Consider the following 23,771-nt stretch of genomic DNA (forward strand, 5'->3'; position numbering starts at 1 on the left):
TCCATAACAGAGAACCACGGCATCCCCCTCATAATAGAGATAACTGCAGTGTCTCCCATAACAGTAATAGTTGCAGCGTCCCCCATAACAGCAATAACCGCAGTGCCCCCCCATAAGAGATGCCCCAGCGTCCCTCCATAACAAAGATAACAGCAGCATCCCCCCATAACAGAGATACACATGTGGTTCAAAATTGTTGGTACCCCTCGTTTAATGACAGAAAAACCCACAATGGTCACAGAAATAACTTGAATCTGACAAAAGTAATAATAGATCAAAGATCTATGAAAATGAAAGTCAGACATTGTTTCTCAACCATGCTTCCACATAATTAAAAAAAATAAATAAATAAAATGCATGAAATAGGCCTGGAGAGAAATGATGGTACCCTTAACTTAATATTTTGTTGCACAACCTTTTGAGGCAATCACACGATTCCTGCAACTGTGAATGAGACTTCTGCACCTCTCAACAGGTAATTTATCACCGAAAAAATCAGATACCAGTGTCTTATATTAAATTATTCACCGAAAAAGAGACACTATATTTTCAGATAATCAATAACTAATACTAAAACTTAACCTTTAATAAATATCCATAAAATTCAGACAAACACCAATCACGACCTAAAAACATGTATGGCTGCAAACAAAGATACAGGGTGCTCAAACTCCCTAAAGGGCTTACCTATCTAGTCCCTACCTCGCAGCAGAGGTTGGCACCCTAATAATCCTTCGCAATGGCGCCCCTGCTCAACGTAGGCTGCCCTATCTGTGCCTAATAGGCCCTATCGTGTAGAAGATAGTAGTAAAACAACATGCAGCAGTCCATACACTACAGACAGCACCACAAAAAACCTGAGCAAAAAGAGATGTAGTATGGTGTACCTATGAATATATAATATATATAACATCAATCACTTTCATATATATGTACACCATACAAAAAACAGGGACCTGTGCTATTAGTGTATACTTCCAAATTGCTCATTAATCCGGCCCGTTCTGCAGCTGACCTATACCCCTGCACTGTACCTAAGGATAAACAGCCTATCTGCGGGGGTTGGCGCCCTAGATACCTGCGCAGATGGTGCCCCCGCTCCAGTCGACTGTCCCTAAATAAGTCTATACCATGTACCAAGGTACAAAGCTAATTGTTCAGCTCAAAAAATAGGTAAAGTGCCCAGTAGGGTAAAGTGCAGAAAATAGTGCAATAGTGCAATACAAAAACATAAAAAATGCTCAGTAACGACTCTTCAAATAGACTAATTCACATTAGCAAGCATGTTTGGCCCATAAGTATGTTTAGCTCGACACGTTTCCCCATATAGGTTCATCAGGAGACATACTCGTATTATTTTAGGGTCTTAAAACTTATCTGTATGCTATCAGGAAATGATCTGTAGGAACAATCCTCCCTCAGGCGCAGTGGGGAACAATGTCCATCCAAAATCTGCGGGACTGTGTCAGCCTTGCAGTAAGCGCGCTTACCATACTCTTTATATCTCCATGTGGCCATTGACCCACGCTATTCTGGAGAACTTCCGGGTAACCTCCTGTGCGCCAATCACTCAAATGGAACGCTAAATGCGTTCCAATTTCCGCATGCGTAGTAGAAATTACTACGCGCGTGCGCACTCAAGATTATCTGTTATATTATGCGCCTGCGTGGAACATTAAACTATGGTTGATCTATGCGCCTGCGTGAGGTTCACCATCTGTGATCTATGCGCCTGCGTGAGATTCCAAAAGAGAAAGAAAAAGAACGCTAATGTGCTCTAAACCATAACAATTTAACGTTCATGCCTATTAGGAATATAAATGATAACATTTTAGGCACATTTTATATGAACTATGAAGCAATGTATATAACAATATTATGTATGGTACCTTACTGAAAATAATAATTAACTACTTACTACAATCACATTATAATATCCCAAATTAAGTCGTGTTAATGACAAAAATTGATTTGACAAGATATGATAAATTAATTAAATTATGACCACCTCCTATTCTGGACCAATGGGTCAGCAAGTTTTTTCCTATCCAGAATTTTATATATACCAAGAAACAGGCTATTAAACAAAACAACCAAACTGCAACTGGTCGTTAAGACCCCTTGGTTTACTGCTCTTCATTCTATAAATCCATTTTGCTTCCTTCTGAAGGATACATCTGTCCCAATCACCTCCTCTCACTGATGGTTTAATAACCTCAATCACAGAAAAACTACAACAACTCAGATCCCCCCCATGCACCCTCCTTACATGGTTCGAGATTGGGGTGTCTCTTTCATTAAGAATGTCTCCAATGTGTTCCCCCACTCTCCTACGCAACTCTCGTTTAGTTTTGCCCACATAATCCATGGGGCAACTACATTGGAAAAGATAGACAACCCCCTCAGTTTTACAACAGGCAAAGTGTCTCATTTCATACACCTTTTTTGTGACAGAACTAACAAAAGTGCTGCTTCTTGAGACATACTTGCAAAACTTGCATTTGCCACACTTAAATGTGCCATTTTGTCGTTTCTCCAACCATGTAGGGGATTCAAAGTATCCAAAAATTCACATGTAGGGTCCTTTTTTAATGGTTTGTATGTTGTTTTATCCTTAAGGATATCTTCACACATCCTCTGGTACTGGATCAAATCAAGCACCACCAAATTTCCGCCTTTATCGGAGGGTTTAAAAATACAGTTGTTATTTGCGGCAAGGTTATCCAAAATTATTCTTTCTTCCCTTGAAAAATTAGACTGCTGTCCCCTGCCTATTGTGCCTATCCTCTCCAAATCCTCCTCCACCAACCTCAAAAAAACATCAGTGCTATCATAGCCATCCTGGGGGGGCATTCTTTTACTCTTAGGATAAAACAACATACAAACCATTAAAAAAGGACCCTACGTGTGAATTTTTGGATACTTTGAAGGGCCTTTTGGATGAGGCAAAGGATCATGGCTTAATATCTAAAAATGAACATAATTTCATGTTGCCTACCTTCCCTGTTGTGCCGGTCCTCTACTCTTTGCCTAAGGTGCATAAGGGTTTGAACCCCTTGAAGGGTCACCCTATAGTGGCCGGGATCGATTCAGTTACACAAAACACAAGCATATATGTTGATAGGGTCCTGAGACCATTTGTCATGTCATTGCCCTCCTACATCAGGGATTCTTCAGATCTCCTTCTTAAGTTAAGTATAGTATAGAAGGTATAGTCCTCAATGATGATGTTAATTTTGCCTCCATAGACGTTGAGGCTTTATATAGTAATATACCACATGAAAAGGGATTACAGGGAGTCAGTCATTTTTTGCGGTCAAGGGGTACACATCTTTATCAACATAATCAGTGTGTCTTGAGATTCCTAGAATTTGTGCTTAAACACAATTATTTTGCTTTTGGAGGTGGTTTCTTCCACCAGCTCAGGGGCACGGCGATGGGGAGCCCCTGTGCCCCCACGTACGCAAATTTGTTCCTGGGCTGGTGGGAGGACCAGCTGGTGTTTGGCGAGGATGATGCCTATTGGTGGAAGCCCCAGATATTATTTTGGGGCAGGTATATAGATGACGTTTTGATACTCTGGGCAGGAGGGTATGGCATCATTCGTAAGGTTCGTGGAAGAACTTAATAATGAAATCAATTTGAGATTAACTTATGAGTTCAGATATGAATTTATTAATTTCCTCGATTTGAGAATCTCAAGAGATGATACTGGTGGTATAGTGCCTGAAACTTTTTATAAACCAACAGCAACAAATAATCTACTGCGTTGGGAGAGTCATCACCCGAATTGTTTAAAAAGAGGTATCCCTAAGGGCCAGTATTTACGGACAAGGAGAAATTGTTCTACTGACTCCACCTTCTTTAATCAGGCGAAGGATCTGAGAGATAAATTTGTGGATAGAGGATATCCTTTGGGGGTCCTTAATGAGGCTTTTAAGGACTCTAGAGCAAGGGAAAGATCCTCACTACTCATGAAGAAAAATAAGGAGGAGGAGGGCAATGATCTAAGAATTATAGGCACTTTTGATGATCAGGCATATAGAGTCAGAGAAACTATCAAAAAATATTGGGGCATTTTGAAAATGGACCCAGATCTGAGTGACATTATCCCCGATGCACCATCTATCACGTATAGGAGGGGGAGGTCGATTCGAGACCAACTGGTACATAGTGCTTTTTATCCCCCCAAAAAATCCCCTACATGGTTGGAGAAACGACAAAATGGCACATTTAAGTGTGGCAAATGCAAGTTTTGCAAGTATGTCTCAAGAAGCAGCACTTTTGTTAGTTCTGTCACAAAAAAAGTGTATGAAATGAGACACTTTGCCAGTTGTAAAACTGAGGGGGTTGTCTATCTTTTCCAATGTAGTTGCCCCATGGATTATGTGGGCAAAACTAAACGAGAGTTGCGTAGGAGAGTGGGGGAACACATTGGAGACATTCTTAATGAAAGAGACACCCCAATCTCGAACCATGTAAGGAGGGTGCATGGGGGGGATCTGAGTTGTTGTAGTTTTTCTGTGATTGAGGTTATTAAACCATCAGTGAGAGGAGGTGATTGGGACAGATGTATCCTTCAGAAGGAAGCAAAATGGATTTATAGAATGAAGAGCAGTAAACCAAGGGGTCTTAACGACCAGTTGCAGTTTGGTTGTTTTGTTTAATAGCCTGTTTCTTGGTATATATAAAATTCTGGATAGGAAAAAACTTGCTGACCCATTGGTCCAGAATAGGAGGTGGTCATAATTTAATTAATTTATCATATCTTGTCAAATCAATTTTTGTCATTAACACGACTTAATTTGGGATATTATAATGTGATTGTAGTAAGTAGTTAATTATTATTTTCAGTAAGGTACCATACATAATATTGTTATATACATTGCTTCATAGTTCATATAAAATGTGCCTAAAATGTTATCATTTATATTCCTAATAGGCATGAACGTTAAATTGTTATGGTTTAGAGCACATTAGCGTTCTTTTTCTTTCTCTTTTGGAATCTCACGCAGGCGCATAGATCACAGATGGTGAACCTCACGCAGGCGCATAGATCAACACATAGTTTAATGTTCCACGCAGGCGCATAATATAACAGATAATCTTGAGTGCGCACGCGCGTAGTAATTTCTACTACGCATGCGGAAATTGGAACGCATTTAGCGTTCCATTTGAGTGATTGGCGCACAGGAGGTTACCCGGAAGTTCTCCAGAATAGCGTGGGTCAATGGCCACATGGAGATATAAAGAGTATGGTAAGCGCGCTTACTGCAAGGCTGACACAGTCCCGCAGATTTTGGATGGACATTGTTCCCCACTGCGCCTGAGGGAGGATTGTTCCTACAGATCATTTCCTGATAGCATACAGATAAGTTTTAAGACCCTAAAATAATACGAGTATGTCTCCTGATGAACCTATATGGGGAAACGTGTCGAGCTAAACATACTTATGGGCCAAACATGCTTGCTAATGTGAATTAGTCTATTTGAAGAGTCGTTACTGAGCATTTTTTATGTTTTTGTATTGCACTATTGCACTATTTTCTGCACTTTACCCTACTGGGCACTTTACCTATTTTTTGAGCTGAACAATTAGCTTTGTACCTTGGTACATGGTATAGACTTATTTAGGGACAGTCGACTGGAGCGGGGGCACCATCTGCGCAGGTATCTAGGGCGCCAACCCCCGCAGATAGGCTGTTTATCCTTAGGTACAGTGCAGGGGTATAGGTCATCTAGCTGCAGAACGGGCCGGATTAATGAGCAATTTGGAAGTATACACTAATAGCACAGGTCCCTGTTTTTTGTATGGTGTACATATATATGAAAGTGATTGATGTATTGTACTATATATTCATAGGTACACCATACTACATCTCTTTTTGCTCAGGTTTTTTGTGGTGCTGTCTGTAGTGTATGGACTGCTGCATGTTGTTTTACTACTATCTTCTACACGATAGGGCCTATTAGGGACAGATAGGGCAGCCTACGTTGAGCAGGGGCGCCATTGCGAAGGATTATTAGGGTGCCAACCTCTGCTGCGAGGTAGGGACTAGATAGGTAAGCCCTTTAGGGAGTTTGAGCACCCTGTATCTTTGTTTGCAGCCATACATGTTTTTAGGTCGTGATTGGTGTTTGTCTGAATTTTATGGATATTTATTAAAGGTTAAGTTTTAGTATTAGTTATTGATTATCTGAAAATATAGTGTCTCTTTTTCGGTGAATAACCTCTCAACAGGTATTTTGGCTGACTCCTCAGGAGCAAACTGCTCCAATTGTCTCGTGTTTGAAGGTTGCCTTTTCCAGATGCCATGTCCCAGCTCTTTCCAAAGATGCTCAATAGGATTTAGGTCAGGGCTCATAGAAGGCCACTTCAGAATAGTCCAATGTTTTCCTCTTAGCCATTCTTGGGTGTTTTTAGCTGCGTGTTTTGGGTCATTATCCTGGTGGAAGACCCATGACCTGCGACTGAGACCAAGCTTTCTGACACTGGGCAGCACATTTCTCTCTAGAATCCCTTAATAGTCTTGAGATTTCATTGTACCCTGCACAGATTCTAGACACCCTGTGAAAGATGCAGCAAAGCAGCCCCAGAACATAACAGAGCCTCCTCCATGTTTCACAGTAGGAACAGTGTTCTTTTCTTGATATGCTTCATTTTTCCATCTGTGAACATAGAGCTGATGTGCCTTGCCAAAAAGTTCCATTTTTGTCTCATCTGTCCATAGGACATTCTACCAGAAGCATTATGACTTGTCAACATGTAGTTTGGCAAATTCCAGTCTGGCTTTTTTTATGATTTTTTTCCACAATCGTGTCCTCCTTGGTCTGTCTCCCATGAAGTCCACTTTGGTTCATACAATGACGGATGGTGCGATCTGACACTGATGTTCCTTGAGCTTGAAGTTCACCTTTAACCCCTTCATGACCTTGGGATTTTCCGTTTTTCCGTGTTCGTTTTTCACTCCCCTCCTTCACAGAGCCATAACTTTTTTATTTTTTCATCAATTTGGCCATGTGAGGGCTTATTTTTTGCGGGACAAGTTGTACTTTTGAACGACATCATTGGTTTTAGCATGTTGCTTACTAGAAAACTGGAAAAAAATTCCAAGTGCAGTGAAATTGCAAACAAAGTGCAGTCCCACACTTGTTTGTTGGTTGGCTTTTTTGCTAGGTTCACTAAATCCTAAAACTGACCTGCCATTATGATTCTCCAGGTCAGTACGAGTTCATAGACACCTAACATGACTAGGTTATTTTTTATCTAAGTGGTGAAAAAAAATTCCAAAGTTTGCTAACAAAAAAAAAAATCGCGCCATTTTCCGATACTCGTAGCGTCTCCATTTTTCATGATCTGGGGTCGGTTGGGGGCTTATTTTTTGCGTGCCGAGCTGACGTTTTTAATAATACCATTTCAGTGCAGATACGTTCTTTTGATCGCCTGCTATTGCATTTTAATGCAATGTCGCGGCGACCAAAAAAAACTTAATTCTGGCGTTTCGAATTTTTTTCTCGCTACGCCGTTTAGCAATCAGGTTAATGCTTTTTTTATTGATAGATCGGGCGATTCTGAACGCGGCGATACCAAATATGTGTAGATTTGATTTTTTTTTTATTGATTTATTTTGATTGGGGCGAAAGTGGGGTTATTTAAACTTTTATATTTTTTTCACATTTTTTTTTAACTTTTGCCATGCTTCGATAGCCTCCATGGGAGGCTAGAAGCAGGCACAGCGCGATCACCTCTGCTACATAGCAGCGATCTGCTGTTCGCTATGTAGCAGAAAATCAGGTGTGCTGTGAGCGCCGACCACAGGGTGGCGCTCACAGCTGCCGGGGATCAGTAACCATAGAGGTCTCAAGGACCTCTATGGTTACTATTCTGAAGCATCGCCGACCTCCGATCATGTGACGGGGGTCGGCGATGTAATTTCCGGCCACCCGGCCGGATGTGGTAGTTAAATGCCGCTGTCTGCGTTTGACAGCGGCATTTAACTAGTTAATAGGCGCGGGCAGATCGCGATTCTGCCCGTGCCTATTACGGGCACATGTCAGCTGTTCAAAACAGCTGACATGTCCTGGCTTTGATGCGGGCTCACCGCCGGAGCCCGCATCAAAGCGGGGCTTCTGACCTCGGACGTACTATCACGTCCAAGGTCAGAAAGGGGTTAATCTGTTTAGAGGTTTTTCTGGGCTCTTTTGTTACCATTCGTATTATCCGTCTCTTTGATTATTCACCAATGTTCCTCCTGCGGCCACGTCCAGGGAGGTTGGCTACAGTCCATGGATCTTACATTTCTGAATAATATGTGCAACTGTAGTCACAGGAACATCAAGCTGCTTGGAGATGGTCTTATAACTTTTACCTTTAACATGTTTGTCTATACTTTTCGTTCTAATCTCCTGAGACAACTCTTTCCTTGGCTTCCTCTGGTCCATGCTGAGTGTGATACACACCATGTCACCAAACAGCACAGTGAGTATATGTAGCCCTATATACCGGCCACTCACTGATTCCGAGATTGTAGACCTCTGTGATGCTAGTTAGTGGACACACCGCAATGTAACGTGCCCCTTCTGTCACAATATTTCCAGTGGTGCCATCATTTCTGTCCAGGCCTGTTTCATGAGTTCTATTTTTTTTTTTTTTAATTCTGTGGAAGCATGGTTGAAAAGTAATGTCTGACTTTCATTTTCATAGATCTTTTATTAATTATTACTTTTGTCAAATTCAAGTTATTTTCTGTGACCGTCATGGGTTTTTCTGTCATTAAAAGAGGGGCACCAACAATTTTCACCACGTGTGTAACTACAGTGTCCCCCCATAACAGATAACCGACAGCGTCCCCCCGTCACAGAGATAACCGACAGCGTCCCCCCATAACAAAGACAACCTCAGCGTCCCCCCATAACAAAGACAACCTCAGCGTCCCCCCATAACAGACAACCTCAGCGTCCCCCCATAACAGAGAACCTCAGCGTCCCCCCATAACAGAGAACCACAGCGTCCCCCCATAACAGAGAACCACAGCGTCCCCCCATAACAGAGAACCACAGCGTCCCCCCATAACAGAGAACCACAGCGTCCCCCCATAACAGAGAACCACAGCGTCCCCCCATAACAGAGAACCACAGCGTCCCCCCATAACAGAGAACCACAGCGTCCCCCCATAACAGAGAACCACAGCGTCCCCCCATAACAGAGAACCACAGCGTCCCCCCATAACAGAGAACCACAGCGTCCCCCCATAACAGAGAACCACAGCGTCCCCCCATAACAGAGAACCACAGCGTCCCCCCATAACAGAGAACCACAGCGTCCCCCCATAACAGAGAACCACAGCGTCCCCCCATAACAGAGAACCACAGCGTCCCCCCATAACAGAGAACCACAGCGTCCCCCCATAACAGAGAACCACAGCGTCCCCCCATAACAGAGAACCACAGCGTCCCCCCATAACAGAGAACCACAGCGTCCCCCCATAACAGAGAACCACAGCGTCCCCCCATAACAGAGAACCACAGCGTCCCCCCATAACAGAGAACCACAGCGTCCCCCCATAACAGAGAACCACAGCGTCCCCCCATAACAGAGAACCACAGCGTCCCCCCATAACAGAGAACCACAGCGTCCCCCCATAACAGAGAACCACAGCGTCCCCCCATAACAGAGAACCACAGCGTCCCCCCATAACAGAGAACCACAGCGTCCCCCCATAACAGAGAACCACAGCGTCCCCCCATAACAGAGAACCACAGCGTCCCCCCATAACAGAGAACCACAGCGTCCCCCCATAACAGAGAACCACAGCGTCCCCCCATAACAGAGAACCACAGCGTCCCCCCATAACAGAGAACCACAGCGTCCCCCCATAACAGAGAACCACAGCGTCCCCCCATAACAGAGAACCACAGCGTCCCCCCATAACAGAGAACCACAGCGTCCCCCCATAACAGAGAACCACAGCGTCCCCCCATAACAGAGAACCACAGCGTCCCCCCATAACAGAGAACCACAGCGTCCCCCCATAACAGAGAACCACAGCGTCCCCCCATAACAGAGAACCACAGCGTCCCCCCATAACAGAGAACCACAGCGTCCCCCCATAACAGAGAACCACAGCGTCCCCCCATAACAGAGAACCACAGCGTCCCCCCATAACAGAGAACCACAGCGTCCCCCCATAACAGAGAACCACAGCGTCCCCCCATAACAGAGAACCACAGCGTCCCCCCATAACAGAGAACCACAGCGTCCCCCCATAACAGAGAACCACAGCGTCCCCCCATAACAGAGAACCACAGCGTCCCCCCATAACAGAGAACCACAGCGTCCCCCCATAACAGAGAACCACAGCGTCCCCCCATAACAGAGAACCACAGCGTCCCCCCATAACAGAGAACCACAGCGTCCCCCCATAACAGAGAACCACAGCGTCCCCCCATAACAGAGAACCACAGCGTCCCCCCATAACAGAGAACCACAGCGTCCCCCCATAACAGAGAACCACAGCGTCCCCCCATAACAGAGAACCACAGCGTCCCCCCATAACAGAGAACCACAGCGTCCCCCCATAACAGAGAACCACAGCGTCCCCCCATAACAGAGAACCACAGCGTCCCCCCATAACAGAGAACCACAGCGTCCCCCCATAACAGAGAACCACAGCGTCCCCCCATAACAGAGAACCACAGCGTCCCCCCATAACAGAGAACCACAGCGTCCCCCCATAACAGAGAACCACAGCGTCCCCCCATAACAGAGAACCACAGCGTCCCCCCATAACAGAGAACCACAGCGTCCCCCCATAACAGAGAACCACAGCGTCCCCCCATAACAGAGAACCACAGCGTCCCCCCATAACAGAGAACCACAGCGTCCCCCCATAACAGAGAACCACAGCGTCCCCCCATAACAGAGAACCACAGCGTCCCCCCATAACAGAGAACCACAGCGTCCCCCCATAACAGAAAAAACCTCAGCACCCCCCCGTATCAAAGTTGTACGGACCCCAGAATGTTGACGATAAATATGACAGCTCATATTGAGTGTTATTGAATGAAAAATAAAATGTTTTCGCTCCTGGAAAATGAAGAAGAGAAAAGGAAAGTGAAGAGGGGCCCTAGGGGCCACCGAGCAGGGGCCGGCCCGTGACAATGAGGTGGTGGCAGCGTACTGCGGGAAGATGGCGGTCACACACGTGGAAGGAGGCGGACAGAGGGGACCCCCGTATCCGTGGACACTTACAGACGTGGGCGCCCAGTCGTGGCCGTACACGAAGCAGTACTTGCAGTAGAGATCGTCAAACTCCGGGAACTGTTGGGGAAAAAAGCAAAAAGACATTAAAAATGGCAGAAAGGGAGAAAAACATGACATACGGGGGTGACAGGACCCCAAATGTGGCCCCTGCTCTAATCCATAACTTCCAGCTGCCGTAGAACTACAACTCCCAGCATGCCGTGTGCTGCATGTTAGTAACCAGCTACTCCACGGCCCGCCTCAGCACCACTCCTAGGCCTCACCTCGCCGCTCTCAATCTGTCCGTTCACGTTCAGGAGGAAGACGCTCGGGTTAGAAGCCATGTCCAGCACCGTTACCGGAGCCCCGGAAAGGAGAAAGGTCTGAGGCGGAGTCCGGGCCCGGAATGTGGCGGAGAGTCTGCTCTGTGCGGTGCGTTACTAAGGGACCATAGCAACCGGTAACTACGGCGAGCGGAAGAGGCAAACTTCCTGCAGCGCGTTCACCAGTCAGGTCTGAAGCACTCCCTGCCTGCAGGTCTGATACCAGACGATGCCCTGACAGGAAAGTACGTCATGTGACCCCCTTCCCGCCAAAACAAAAATCAGACTTCCTGCAGCGCGTTCACCAGTCAGGTCTGAAACACGCCCTGACAGGAAAGTACGTCATGTGACCCCCTTCCCGCCAAAAAAAAAATCAGACTTCCTGCAGCGCGTTCACCAGTCAGGTCTGGAACACTCACTGCTGCAGGTCTGGTACCAGCTGATGCCCTGACAGGAAAGTACGTCATGTGACTCCCGCTTCCCGCCAAGCCAAAAAAAAAAAATCAGAATACACACTTGCCCTATTGTGACAGCTGTGGCCTTATATTTTCCCCTCTCGGTCGGCGGCTCGTTTTCTGACGGGATGCGTTATCGTTCTGAATGGCACCACCATTTTTTTTCCATATAATGCAAAAAAAGAAAAAATTCCAAATGGGGCGAGGGGTTGGTAAAACCAACTAAAAAACACAATTCCATCATTTTTTTCGATTTTATTCTTAAACAACATTTATTATAGTGTAAAAATCACCGGGTGCCGCCATCCTCCCAGTCGGTGCCGCGATTCTCCCAGTCGGTGCCGCGATTTTCCCAGTCGGTGGCGCCATCCTCCCAGTCGGTGGCGCCATCCTCCCAGTCGGTGGCGCCATCCTCCCAGTCGGTGGCGCCATCCTCCCAGTCGGTGGCGCCATCCTCCCAGTCGGTGGCGCCATCCTCCCAGTCGGTGGCGCCATCCTCCCAGTCGGTGCCGCCATCCTCCCAGTCGGTGCCGCCATTCTCCCAGTCGGTGCCGCCATTCTCCCAGTCGGTGCCGCCATCCTCCCAGTCGGTGCCGCCATCCTCCCAGTCGGTGCCGCCATCCTCCCAGTCGGTGCCGCCATCCTCCCAGTCGGTGCCGCCATCCTCCCAGTCGGTGCCGCCATCCTCCCAGTCAGTACAGTGATCCAGTCAGTGCCGCGATCCTCCCAGTCGGTGCCGCGGTCCTCCCAGTCGGTGCCGCGGTCCTCCCAGTCGGTGCCGCGATTCTCCCAGCTGGTGCCGCAATCCTCCCAGTCGCTGCCATTATGGCCGTGAATCTGCGTTGCGAGTTGATGTTTCCAGTGCTAGCGTTTCGGGGTATGTACGACATTTTTGAGTGATTGGTTTATAATGCGTTTTTATAGAAGGATGTTGTGATTACATAGTAGCGTAGCTACTGGGGGGGCAGAGGGGGCCGTGGCACCGGGCCCCGTCACATGTAGGGGCCCAAAGGGTGTCATGAGGCAGAACACCGCACAGGAGGAGAGCAGGAAAATGCCTGCGTCCCTGCCTGACGGAGACTGCACATTTGCAGTGTCTCCCCTCTGCAGTGTATGGTGGGCTTACTGACCTGAGGGGCTTCTGTCAGGCTACAGTTGGTGCAGGTTTGGATTGTCTCAGGCACGCTGGGTCCTAGTGCCCACCCTGCATTTCACTCGGACACTTCCTGGTCCTGCCTCACTGCCTGCAAACTTCATGGTAAGTGGGGATGGAATTTGTTAGATTTATTAAAGGGAACCTGTCACCCCCAAAATCGAAGCTGAGCTAAGACCACCGGCATCAGGGGCTTATCTACAGCATTGTGTAATTCTGTAGATAAGCCCCCGATGCATTCTGAAAGATGAGAAAAAGAGGTTAGATTATACTCACACGGGTGATCCGATGGGCGTCGCGGTCCGGTCTGGGGCCTCCTATCTTCATAGGATGACGTCCTCTTCTTGTCTTCACGCTCCGGCGTGAGGACAGTACTTTGTCCTGTTGAGGGCAGCGCAAAGTACTGCAGTGCGCAGGACCTGGGCCTCTGACCTGTCCCGGCGGCTGCGCACTGCAGTACTTTGCTCTGCCCTCAACAGGTCAGACAAAGTACGCCTGCGCCAGAGCCGCAGTGTGAAGACAAGAAGAGGACGTCATCGTAAGAAGATGGGAGGCGCCGGACCGCGACACCCATCAGATCGGACCGCCCGCCCAGGTGAGTATAATCTAACCTCTTTTTCTCATCTTTCAGGATACATCGGGGGCTTATCTACAGCATTACAGAATGCATTCCAGAATGCTGTAGATAAGCCCCTGATGCTGGTGGGCTTAGCTCACCTTCGATTTTGGGAGTGACAGGTTCCCTTTAATTTTTGCCATAGCTGTATTTTAAAAATAGTGAATAATATACAGAGGCTGCTAAGCTAAACAGACTGGCTGAATAAAGTGCATAAATATACACTAATTTTTTTGGCAGATATTACAATGATTCAATCATACAAAGTGCCTAAAACAGATACTGTACAAAATGTTCACCATAGAAAAAGAAAGCACCAACCGAATACCCTACAGCAATGGAAAGCCAAGAAACTACAGACAAGGACTATATGATAAAAGGACATACAGTATCTGTATTCAATAAAATGGCAACAAAATTATACTATAAAGAAAAATGTGCAGGTATCAGGACCAAATATATACGGTTATTATTAAAAAGAATAATATAGTTACATATATATATAAAAAAAACAATATTGCAAAATGGTGGACTAAAAGATAATAATGACGACGTGATATGATCAAAAAATGCACAAAAATCTCAATAAAGGTAAATAATTGTTCAGGAGGGGACCGTTAAGTGAAAGCAAACAAGGTACTTAAATGACAGGGTAAACCGCAAAAATAATAAATAACTAGTTGGCCTGTGCAAAATTTTCACACATTGGTTGTCAGGGGGTGCAGGCAATTTCAGAAAAATCAAGCTGGTCAAATGTAAATGTATTTAATGAGATGAACACAGAAAGGTATGTCTCACTGACATATATATATATATATATATATATATATATATATATATATATATATATATATATATATATAGTATATCTACTATATAATTGTCTAAGGGTCACTTCCGTCTTTCTCTCTGTCCTTCTGTCTTTCTTTCTGTCTCACGGATATTCATTGGTCGCGGCCTCTGTCTGTCATGAAAATCCAAGTCACTGATTGGTCATGGCAAAACGCCCACGACCATTGCCCCGGCCAATCAGCGACGGCCATAGTCTGGCAGCGAAATGGCTGCTGCTTTACTGCACTGCAGTCAGTGCTGAGCGCTCACGCAGGGTTAATGCCAGCGTTAACGGACCGCGGTGTAACGCACTCCGTTAATGCAGCTATTAACCCTGTGTGACCAACTTTTTACTATTGATACTGCGTATGCAGCATCAATAGTAAACAGATCTAATGTTACAAATAATAATAATAAAAAAAAAGGTTATTCTCACCTTCCGACGTCGCGGCTGTCCTCGGCAGTGCAAGAGGCAGGTTCCGGTGCCAAGGATGCTATGCGAGAAGGACCTGCCATGACGATCATGTGACAGCGACGTCATCACAGGTCCTGCGCTCATACCAACCCTCGGACCGGAAGCTGCCGCGTGCACCGCACACAGGCGCCAGGACTTCAAGGGGCCTTCAGAAGGTGAGTATATGTTTATTTTTTATTTGAAGTCTTTTTTAACCACGCATATAGTGCCCACATTGCTATATACTACGTGGGCTGTGTTACATACTGGGTGGGCTCTGTTATATACTACATCTCTGTGCTATATACTATGTAGCTGGGCAATATACAATGTGACTGTGCAATATACAACGTGACTGTCCAATATACTACGTGGGCTGTGCAATATACTACGAAGCTGTGCAATATACTATGTGGCTGTGTCAGTTCTGTTATATACTACGTCGACTGTGCAATATACTAAGTGGCTCTGTTATATACTACCTGACTGCAATATACTACGTAGCTATGCAATATACTACGTGGCTCTACAATATACTACGTGGCTATGTTATATACTACGTGGCTCTGCTATATACTACGTGGCTGACCAATATACTACATACCTGTGCAATACACTACGTGGCTGTTATATGCTACGTGGCTGTGTTATATACTACGTAGCTCTGCTATATACTACGTACGCTGTGTTATATACTACGTAGCTCTGTTATATACTACGTAGCTATGTTATATACTACGTCAGTTGTGTTATATACTACGTCACTGCAATATAGTACGTAGCCTGTGCTATATACTACCTACATCAGAGGTGTCAAACTGCATTCCTCGAGGGCCGCCAACAGGTCATGTTTTCAGGATTTCCTTAGCATTCCACAAGGTGCTGGAATCATTCTGTGCAGGTGATTAAATTATCACCTGTGCAATACAAGGAAATCCTGAAAACATGACCTGTTGGCGGCCCTCGAGGAATGCAGTTTGACACCTCTGACCTACATATTCTAGAATACCTGATACTTTAGAATCGGGCCACCATCTAGTGTGTGTGTGTATATATATGTGTGTGTGTGTGTTTTCATGAATATTTGAGCCCATGGATCCATTCTATGTCCATTTTGCAAGCCGGCGAGAAAATCCCGCCATATGGATGTCATACTGATGCTTATATGTGAGAAAATCGTATACTCGCACTGCACACGGATGACATACAGATCACTGTTCAGGGAACATTTCTGCGATTCTCGTCCGTGTAAAACGGACCGATTTTTTTTATACGTTGTGTGTGACTCCAGCCTAAAGGAGATCCCCCAACATTAAACATAATGGTATTTTACTTACTGATCAGAAGGAGTCTGATTGTCAGGACCTTGCAAAAGAACAGGGGCAGCAGCATTTTTTTCCCCCTCCACAGCAGCACTGCCATCTATCTGCAGTGTAGGGAAGTGCAACACAGCCCTCTGTATGTGAACGGAGCAGCTCCCTGTACAGCAGTGCCACTTTGACAGTAAAAATTATGGAGATTTGACCCCATAACTGAGCGTATTTACACCACTGTATAATAACTGGGAATATCCCTTTAAAAAAAAAAAAAAAGTAATATCTGCAGATTATTTTACCTTTTTTTTCCCCCTACAGTTGGATTTTTTTTTTTTTTTTCAATTTATGCAAGGTTGTTTCCACCAATCTCTCCCATCGGGAAACAATGTACAGTTTGAGTTATGTCAACGCTGCAGTTTTTTACTTGCAACCAGAGGTGACTCCAGGTCATCAATAAGCTGCAACCTTAGAAGGAAGATAGACTTTTCAATGACTGTCCAATAATATGGAAAATCTGATGGTTCAGAACCTGTCTGCTCTCTTTTAGGCTGCATTCATTTATATCTTCAGTTTTAAAGCTGAAGTCTTAAAACTTTTACTTTTATTCTACTTCCACATATGTAGCAAATATGTTATATGTACCTGCCTGAAATCGTCTGGCCCAGGAGTTCGGCAATCTGGAAAGCCCCCAAGGCAAATGTTAGAATTTGTTTCAGCTTGGTGGTATTGTGCTTTGGGGTAGTGTGGTGCCACCTGCAGGTAATTTTTCCTTACTGCAGTTTTATGAAAATTAATGTTTAAAATGTATTTTGTAGATGGGTGGTTTGTTTAGCTATTTTCTTGCTGAAGGGGGCAAGTTTACCTTTCAAATGGTGTATCATTTGTGTGTGTGGGTGCAATATGAACGGAGATACAAAGGAATCACCGAAAAAGATTGTTTTCAAATAATATAGAAGGATTATACTAGTGAGGCCCCTCAAGTGAGAGCAAAAATAAGGTGCATTAGTGTGAAAGTAAACAGCACAACTCAATAACACACTTAAAGTGCACAGTGCTAAAATGACAAGTGTGTAAATTTGAAGGTTAATATACCTTTAAGAGCCACTAGGTTACAGGGGTGTGTGCATTATCAAGTCCTGGCGGCTCTTAAAGGTATAAAGGGGCAGAGGGAGTGCCATTACTATACCCTGTCCTGCTATGTAAGTCCTTGTTTTGACAGATACTGCCACTTTTGCACGCTATTATGCAGCTATTTTTGCACTATATGCACTTTTATTGATGGTAATTTATTTATGATATACCATATACTCTGTGGACATGTGGTTTAATCCCACAGAAGGAAATTACAAGTGGTGTGGCCTCCCTTATTAGTGTATGTTTTATTTGCAGCCTCTGATATTAAAATTGTATCCTTCTTGATTTTTTTAAATTGTTTATTCTTTAAAATATTTTTTTACAGTACTTATACTCTCTGTATAGTATAATGCACTCCCCATCGGTCTGTATACTATAATGAATTCCCCATAGGCCTGTACAGTGTAATGCTCTCCCCATAGGCCTGTACAGTGTAATGCTCTCCCCATAGGCCTGTATATTATAATGCTCTCCCCATAGGCCTGTATAGTATAATGCTCTTCCCATAGGCCTGTATAGTGTAATGCTCTCCCCATAGGCCTGTATAGTGTAATGCTCTCCCCATAGGCCTGTATAGTATATATTGCATTCCCCATAGGCCTGTATAAAATAATGCTCTCCCCATAGGTCTGTATAGTGTAATGCTCTCCCCATAGGCCTGTATGGTATAATACACTCCCCATAGTCCTGTATAGTGTAATTCACTCCCGATAGTCCTGTATAGTGTAATGCTCTCCCCATAGGTCTGTATACTATAATGAATTCCCCATAGGCCTGTACAGTGTAATGCTCTCCCCATAGGCCTGTATAGTGTAATGCTCTCCCTATAGGCCTGTATATTATAATGCTCTCCCCATAGGCCTGTATAGTATAATGCTCTTCCCATAGGCCTGTATAGTGTAATGCTCTCCCCATAGGCCTGTATAGTGTAATGCTCTCCCCATAGACCTGTATAGTGTAATGCTCTCCCCATAGGCCTGTACAGTGTAATGCTCTCCCCATAGGCCTGTATAGTGTAATGCTCTCCCTATAGGCCTGTATAGTATAATGCTCTCCCTATAGGCCTGTATATTATAATGCTCTCCCTATAGGCCTGTATAGCATAATGCTGTTCCCATAGGCCTGTATAGTATCATGCATTTCCCATAGGTCTGTATAGTGTAACACACTCACACACCAGTGACCTCGCTCTCTCTGATGTGACTCTCCTCCTCACACTCACATACCAGTGACCTCGCCCACTCTGGCGTGACTCTCCTCTTCACACTCACACACCAGTGACCTCGCTCTCTCGGATGTGACTCTCCTCCTCACACTCACACACCAGTGACCTCCCCCTCTCGGATGTGACTCTCCTCCTCACACTCACACCCCGGTGACCTCGCCCATTCTGGCGTGACTCTCCTCCTCACACTCACACACCAGTGACCTCCCCTCTCTGATGTGACTCTCACACTCACACACCAGTGACTTCGCCCTCTCTGATGTGACACTCCTCTTCACACTCACACACCAGTGACTTCCCATTCTCTGATGTGACTCTCCTCCACACACTCACACACCAGTGACCTCCCCCTCTCTGATGTGACTCTCCTCCTCACACTCACACACCAGTGACCTCCCCCTCTCTGGTGTGACCCTCCTCCTCACACTCACACACCAGTGACCTCCCCCTCTCTGATGTGACTCTCCTCCACACACTCACACACCAGTGACCTCCCCTCTCTGATGTGACACTCCTCCTCACACTCACACACCAGTGACTTCCCCTCTCTGATGTGACTCTCCTCCTCACACTCACACACCAGTGACCTCCCCCTCTCTGATGTGACTCTCCTCGTCACACTCACACACCAGTGACCTCCCCTCTCTGATGTGACTCTCCTCCTCACACACCAGTGACCTCCCCCTCTCTGATGTGACTCTCCTCACACTCACACACCAGTGACCTCCCCCTCTCTGATGTGACTCTCCTCACACTCACACACCAGTGACCTCACCCTCTCTGATGTGACTCTCCACACACTCACACACCAGTGACCTCCCCCTCTCTGATGTGACTCTCCTCCTCACACTCACACACCAGTGACCTCCCCTCTCTGATGTGACTCTCCTCCTCACACTCACACACCAGTGACCTCCCCCTCTCTGATGTGACTCTCCTCTTCACACTCACACACCAGTGACCTCCCCCTCTCTGATGTGACTCTCCTCCTCACACTCACACACCAGTGACCTCCCCCTCTCTGATGTGACTCTCCTCCTCACACTCACACACCAGTGACCTCCCCCTCTCTGATGTGACTCTCCTCACACTCACACACCAGTGACCTCCCCCTCTATGGTGTGACTCTCCTCACACTCACACACCAGTGACCTCCCCCTCTCTGATGTGACTCTCCACACACTCACACACCAGTGACCTCCCCCTCTCTGATGTGACTCTCCTCCTCACACTCACACACCAGTGACCTCCCCTCTCTGATGTGACTCTCCTCCTCACACTCACACACCAGTGACCTCCCCCTCTCTGATGTGACTCTCCTCCTCACACTCACACACCAGTGACCTCCCCCTCTCTGATGTGACTCTCCTCCTCACACTCACACACCAGTGACCTCCCCCTCTCTGATGTGACTCTCCTCACACTCACACACCAGTGACCTCCCCTCTCTGATGTGACTCTCCACACACTCACACACCAGTGACCTCCCCCTCTCTGATGTGACTCTCCTCCTCACACTCACACACCAGTGACCTCCCCTCTCTGATGTGACTCTCCTCCTCACACTCACACACCAGTGACCTCCCCCTCTCTGATGTGACTCTCCTCCTCACACTCACACACCAGTGACCTCCCCCTCTCTGATGTGACTCTCCTCACACTCACACACCAGTGACCTCCCCTCTCTGATGTGACTCTCCTCCTCACACTCACACACCAGTGACCTCCCCCTCTCTGATGTGACTATCCTCCTCACACTCACACACCAGTGACCTCCCCTCTCTGATGTGACTCTCCTCCTCACACTCACACACCAGTGACCTCCCCCTCTCTGATGTGACTCTCCTCCTCACACTCACACACCAGTGACCTCCCCCTCTCTGATGTGACTCTCCTCACACTCACACACCAGTGACCTCCCCTCTCTGATGTGACTCTCCTCCTCACACTCACACACCAGTGACCTCCCCCTCTCTGATGTGACTATCCTCCTCACACTCACACACCAGTGACCTCCCCTCTCTGATGTGACACTCCTCCTCACACTCACACACCAGTGACCTCCCCCTCTCTGATGTGACTCTCCTCCTCACACTCACACACCAGTGACCTCCCCCTCTCTGATGTGACTCTCCTCCTCACACTCACACACCAGTGACCTCCCCTCTCTGATGTGACTCTCCTCCTCACACTCACACACCAGTGACCTACCCCTCTCTGATGTGACTCTCCTCCTCACACTCACACACCAGTGACCTCCCCTCTCTGATGTGACACTCCTCCTCACACTCACACACCAGTGACCTCCCCCTCTCTGATGTGACTCTCCTCCTCACACTCACACACCAGTGACCTCCCCCTCTCTGATGTGACTCTCCTCCTCACACTCACACACCAGTGACCTCCCCTCTCTGATGTGACTCTCCTCCTCACACTCACACACCAGTGACCTCCCCCTCTCGGATGTGACTCTCCTCCTCACACTCACACACCAGTGACCTCCCCCTCTCTGATGTGACTCTCCTCACACTCACACACCAGTGACCTCCCCCTCTCTGATGTGACTCTCCTCCTCACACTCCCACACCAGTGACTTCCCCCTCTCTGATGTGACTCTCCTCCTCACACTCACACACCAGTAACCTCCCCTCTCTGATGTGACTCTCCTCCTCACACTCACACACCAGTGACCTCCCCCTCTCTGATGTGACTCTCCTCCTCACACTCACACACCAGTGACTTCCCCCTCTCTGATGTGACTCTCCTCCTCACACTCACACACCAGTGACCTCCCCTCTCTGATGTGACTCTCCTCCTCACACTCACACACCAGTGACCTCCCCTCTCTGATGTGACTCTCCTCCTCACACTCACACACCAGTGACCTACCCCTCTCTGATGTGACTCTCCTCCTCACACTCACACACCAGTGACCTACCCCTCTCTGATGTGACTCTCCTCCTCACACTCCCACACCAGTGACTTCCCCCTCTCTGATGTGACTCTCCTCCTCACACTCACACACCAGTAACCTCCCCTCTCTGATGTGACTCTCCTCCTCACACTCACACACCAGTGACCTCCCCCTCTCTGATGTGACTCTCCTCCTCACACTCACACACCAGTGACTTCCCCCTCTCTGATGTGACTCTCCTCCTCACACTCACACACCAGTGACCTCCCCTCTCTGATGTGACTCTCCTCCTCACACTCACACACCAGTGACCTCCCCTCTCTGATGTGACTCTCCTCCTCACACTCACACACCAGTGACCTCCCCTCTCTGATGTGACTCTCCTCCTCACACTCACACACCAGTGACCTCCCCTCTCTGATGTGACTCTCCTCCTCACACTCACACACCAGTGACCTACCCCTCTCTGATGTGACTCTCCTCCTCACACTCACACATCAGTGATCTTGCTCTCTCTGATGTGACTCTCCTCCTCACACTCACACATCAGTGATCTTGCTCTCTCTGATGTGACTCTCCTCCTCACACTCACACACCAGTGACCTTGCTCTCTCTGATGTGACTCTCCTTCTCACACTCACACACCAGTGACCTCGCTCTCTCTGTCCTGAGATGATCTCATAAATGTATTAATGAGTAAGTACAGACTCTATAGTTTTTTTGCAGATGGCCATACTACACCTCAGGCTTTTTAAAATCCTCTCCATTATATCTTTCAGAATCTTTTTAGGAATAATAAGATGTGATTTTATAAGGTGATTTATTCAATCATGTAACATGTTTTCTGACCACTAGATGTCAATGTTGCTTTAGAATAGAATAGATAAGTGATGACCCAAACTGCAAAACTGCTGCATCTGTACAGGTGGAAATGTGAAAAACAATACAGTGCTGATGAAAGTCCCGCTTTATTCTCTCCTCCACTCACTTCATTAAACTGATTCTGCCACATGCCTCCATGACTGCACTAGTATCACAAGTAAATGACTAACATAAGATTGCACACTCCATCCATAATTATTATAATACTGCTCCTATATACAAGAATATAACTCCGTATTTTCCGGCGTATAAGACGACTTTTTAACCCCCGAAAATCTTCTTAAAAGTCGGGGGTCGTCTTATACGCCGGGAATCGTCTTGTACGCCGGTGTATATGGTGGGTGGGGAGGGGGAGTGATCCTGATGACGAGGGGGCGTCTCACAGGAAAGTGAGTAATCCCCATTACCTTATCCTAGCGGTGCAGCGTGGGGGTGTCAGTGCTGGGAGCGGCGGCGGCTGCTGTGTTCTGGTGCGGCGGCTCCTCTTCTGTGTGGGGCCTCTGTGCTGTGGGGTGGCAGCGGCAGCGGCGTATCTTTATCCAGTTGGGGCTCCTCCGGCATCTCCTTAGCCCTGGAGGCCCCGCCGCAACTCCATCGGTGCAATGTGGTGGCCTCCGGGAAAATGGCCGCTGCTCAGATTCAGATCTCGTGTCCCGAGATTTCGGGACGAGATCTGAATCTGAGCAGCGGCCATTTTCCCGGAGGCCACCGCATCGCACCTATTGAGCTGCCTCCGGGAAAATGGCCGCTGCATTGCACCGATGGAGTTGCGGCGGGGCCTCCAGGGCTAAGGAGATGCCGGAGGAGCCCCAACTGGATAAAGATATGCCACCGCCACCCCACAGCACAGAGGCCCCACACAGAAGAGGAGCCGCCGCACCAGAGCACAGCAGCCGCCGCCGCCACTCCCAGCACTGAGACCCCCACGCTGCACCGCTACGATAAGGTAATGGGGGATACTCACTTTCCTGTGAGACGCCCCCTCGTCATCAGGATCACTCCCCCCCCCCCCCCCCCAAAAGGCACATATTCACCGGCCCTATAAGACGACATAGGGTGTATAAGAAGACCCCCGACTTTTAAGAAGATTTTATATTTTAACTGGTAAAGTTGGGGGGTCGTCTTATACGCCCAGTCGTCTTATACGCCGGAAAATACGGTACTATAATACTGCTCCTATGTACAAGAATATAACTACTATAATACTGCTCCTATGTACAAGAATA

At 47.0% G+C, this 23,771-nt stretch overlaps 1 protein-coding gene and 1 long non-coding RNA gene across 9 annotated transcripts in view; one reads left to right on the forward strand and one right to left on the reverse strand.

The window, feature by feature from the left end:
• Positions 1 to 11,662, reverse strand: part of B9D1 (B9 domain containing 1) — a 180,494-nt gene extending 168,832 nt beyond the window's left edge. For all 3 annotated transcript variants that reach the window (XR_013217995.1, XR_013217996.1, XM_077274387.1), the window contains exons 1-2: positions 11,527 to 11,662; positions 11,252 to 11,320 (exon numbers count right to left, since the gene is read on the reverse strand). Coding sequence is in view for 1 of the 3 variants with exons in the window: in XM_077274387.1 (XP_077130502.1) it covers positions 11,252 to 11,320; positions 11,527 to 11,586 (129 nt within the window). In the remaining 2 variants the exon portion in view is untranslated. The remainder of the gene's footprint in view (positions 1 to 11,251; positions 11,321 to 11,526) is intronic.
• An 88-nt stretch (positions 11,663 to 11,750) lies between these two features.
• The window catches only part of LOC143785491 (uncharacterized), a 161,535-nt gene continuing 149,514 nt past the window's right edge, over positions 11,751 to 23,771 (forward strand). For 5 of the 6 annotated variants that reach the window (XR_013218002.1, XR_013217997.1, XR_013217998.1 and 2 more), the window contains exons 1-2: positions 11,751 to 11,877; positions 11,970 to 12,023. This is a non-coding gene — a long non-coding RNA (uncharacterized LOC143785491). Of the gene's footprint in view, positions 11,878 to 11,969; positions 12,024 to 14,093; positions 14,233 to 23,771 lie in introns of all 6 variants that reach the window. The other variant, XR_013217999.1, reaches the window with a different exon arrangement.

The sequence above is a fragment of the Ranitomeya variabilis genome, chromosome 7 (genome assembly GCF_051348905.1).
Source record: "Ranitomeya variabilis isolate aRanVar5 chromosome 7, aRanVar5.hap1, whole genome shotgun sequence".
Lineage (NCBI taxonomy): Eukaryota > Metazoa > Chordata > Amphibia > Anura > Dendrobatidae > Ranitomeya > Ranitomeya variabilis.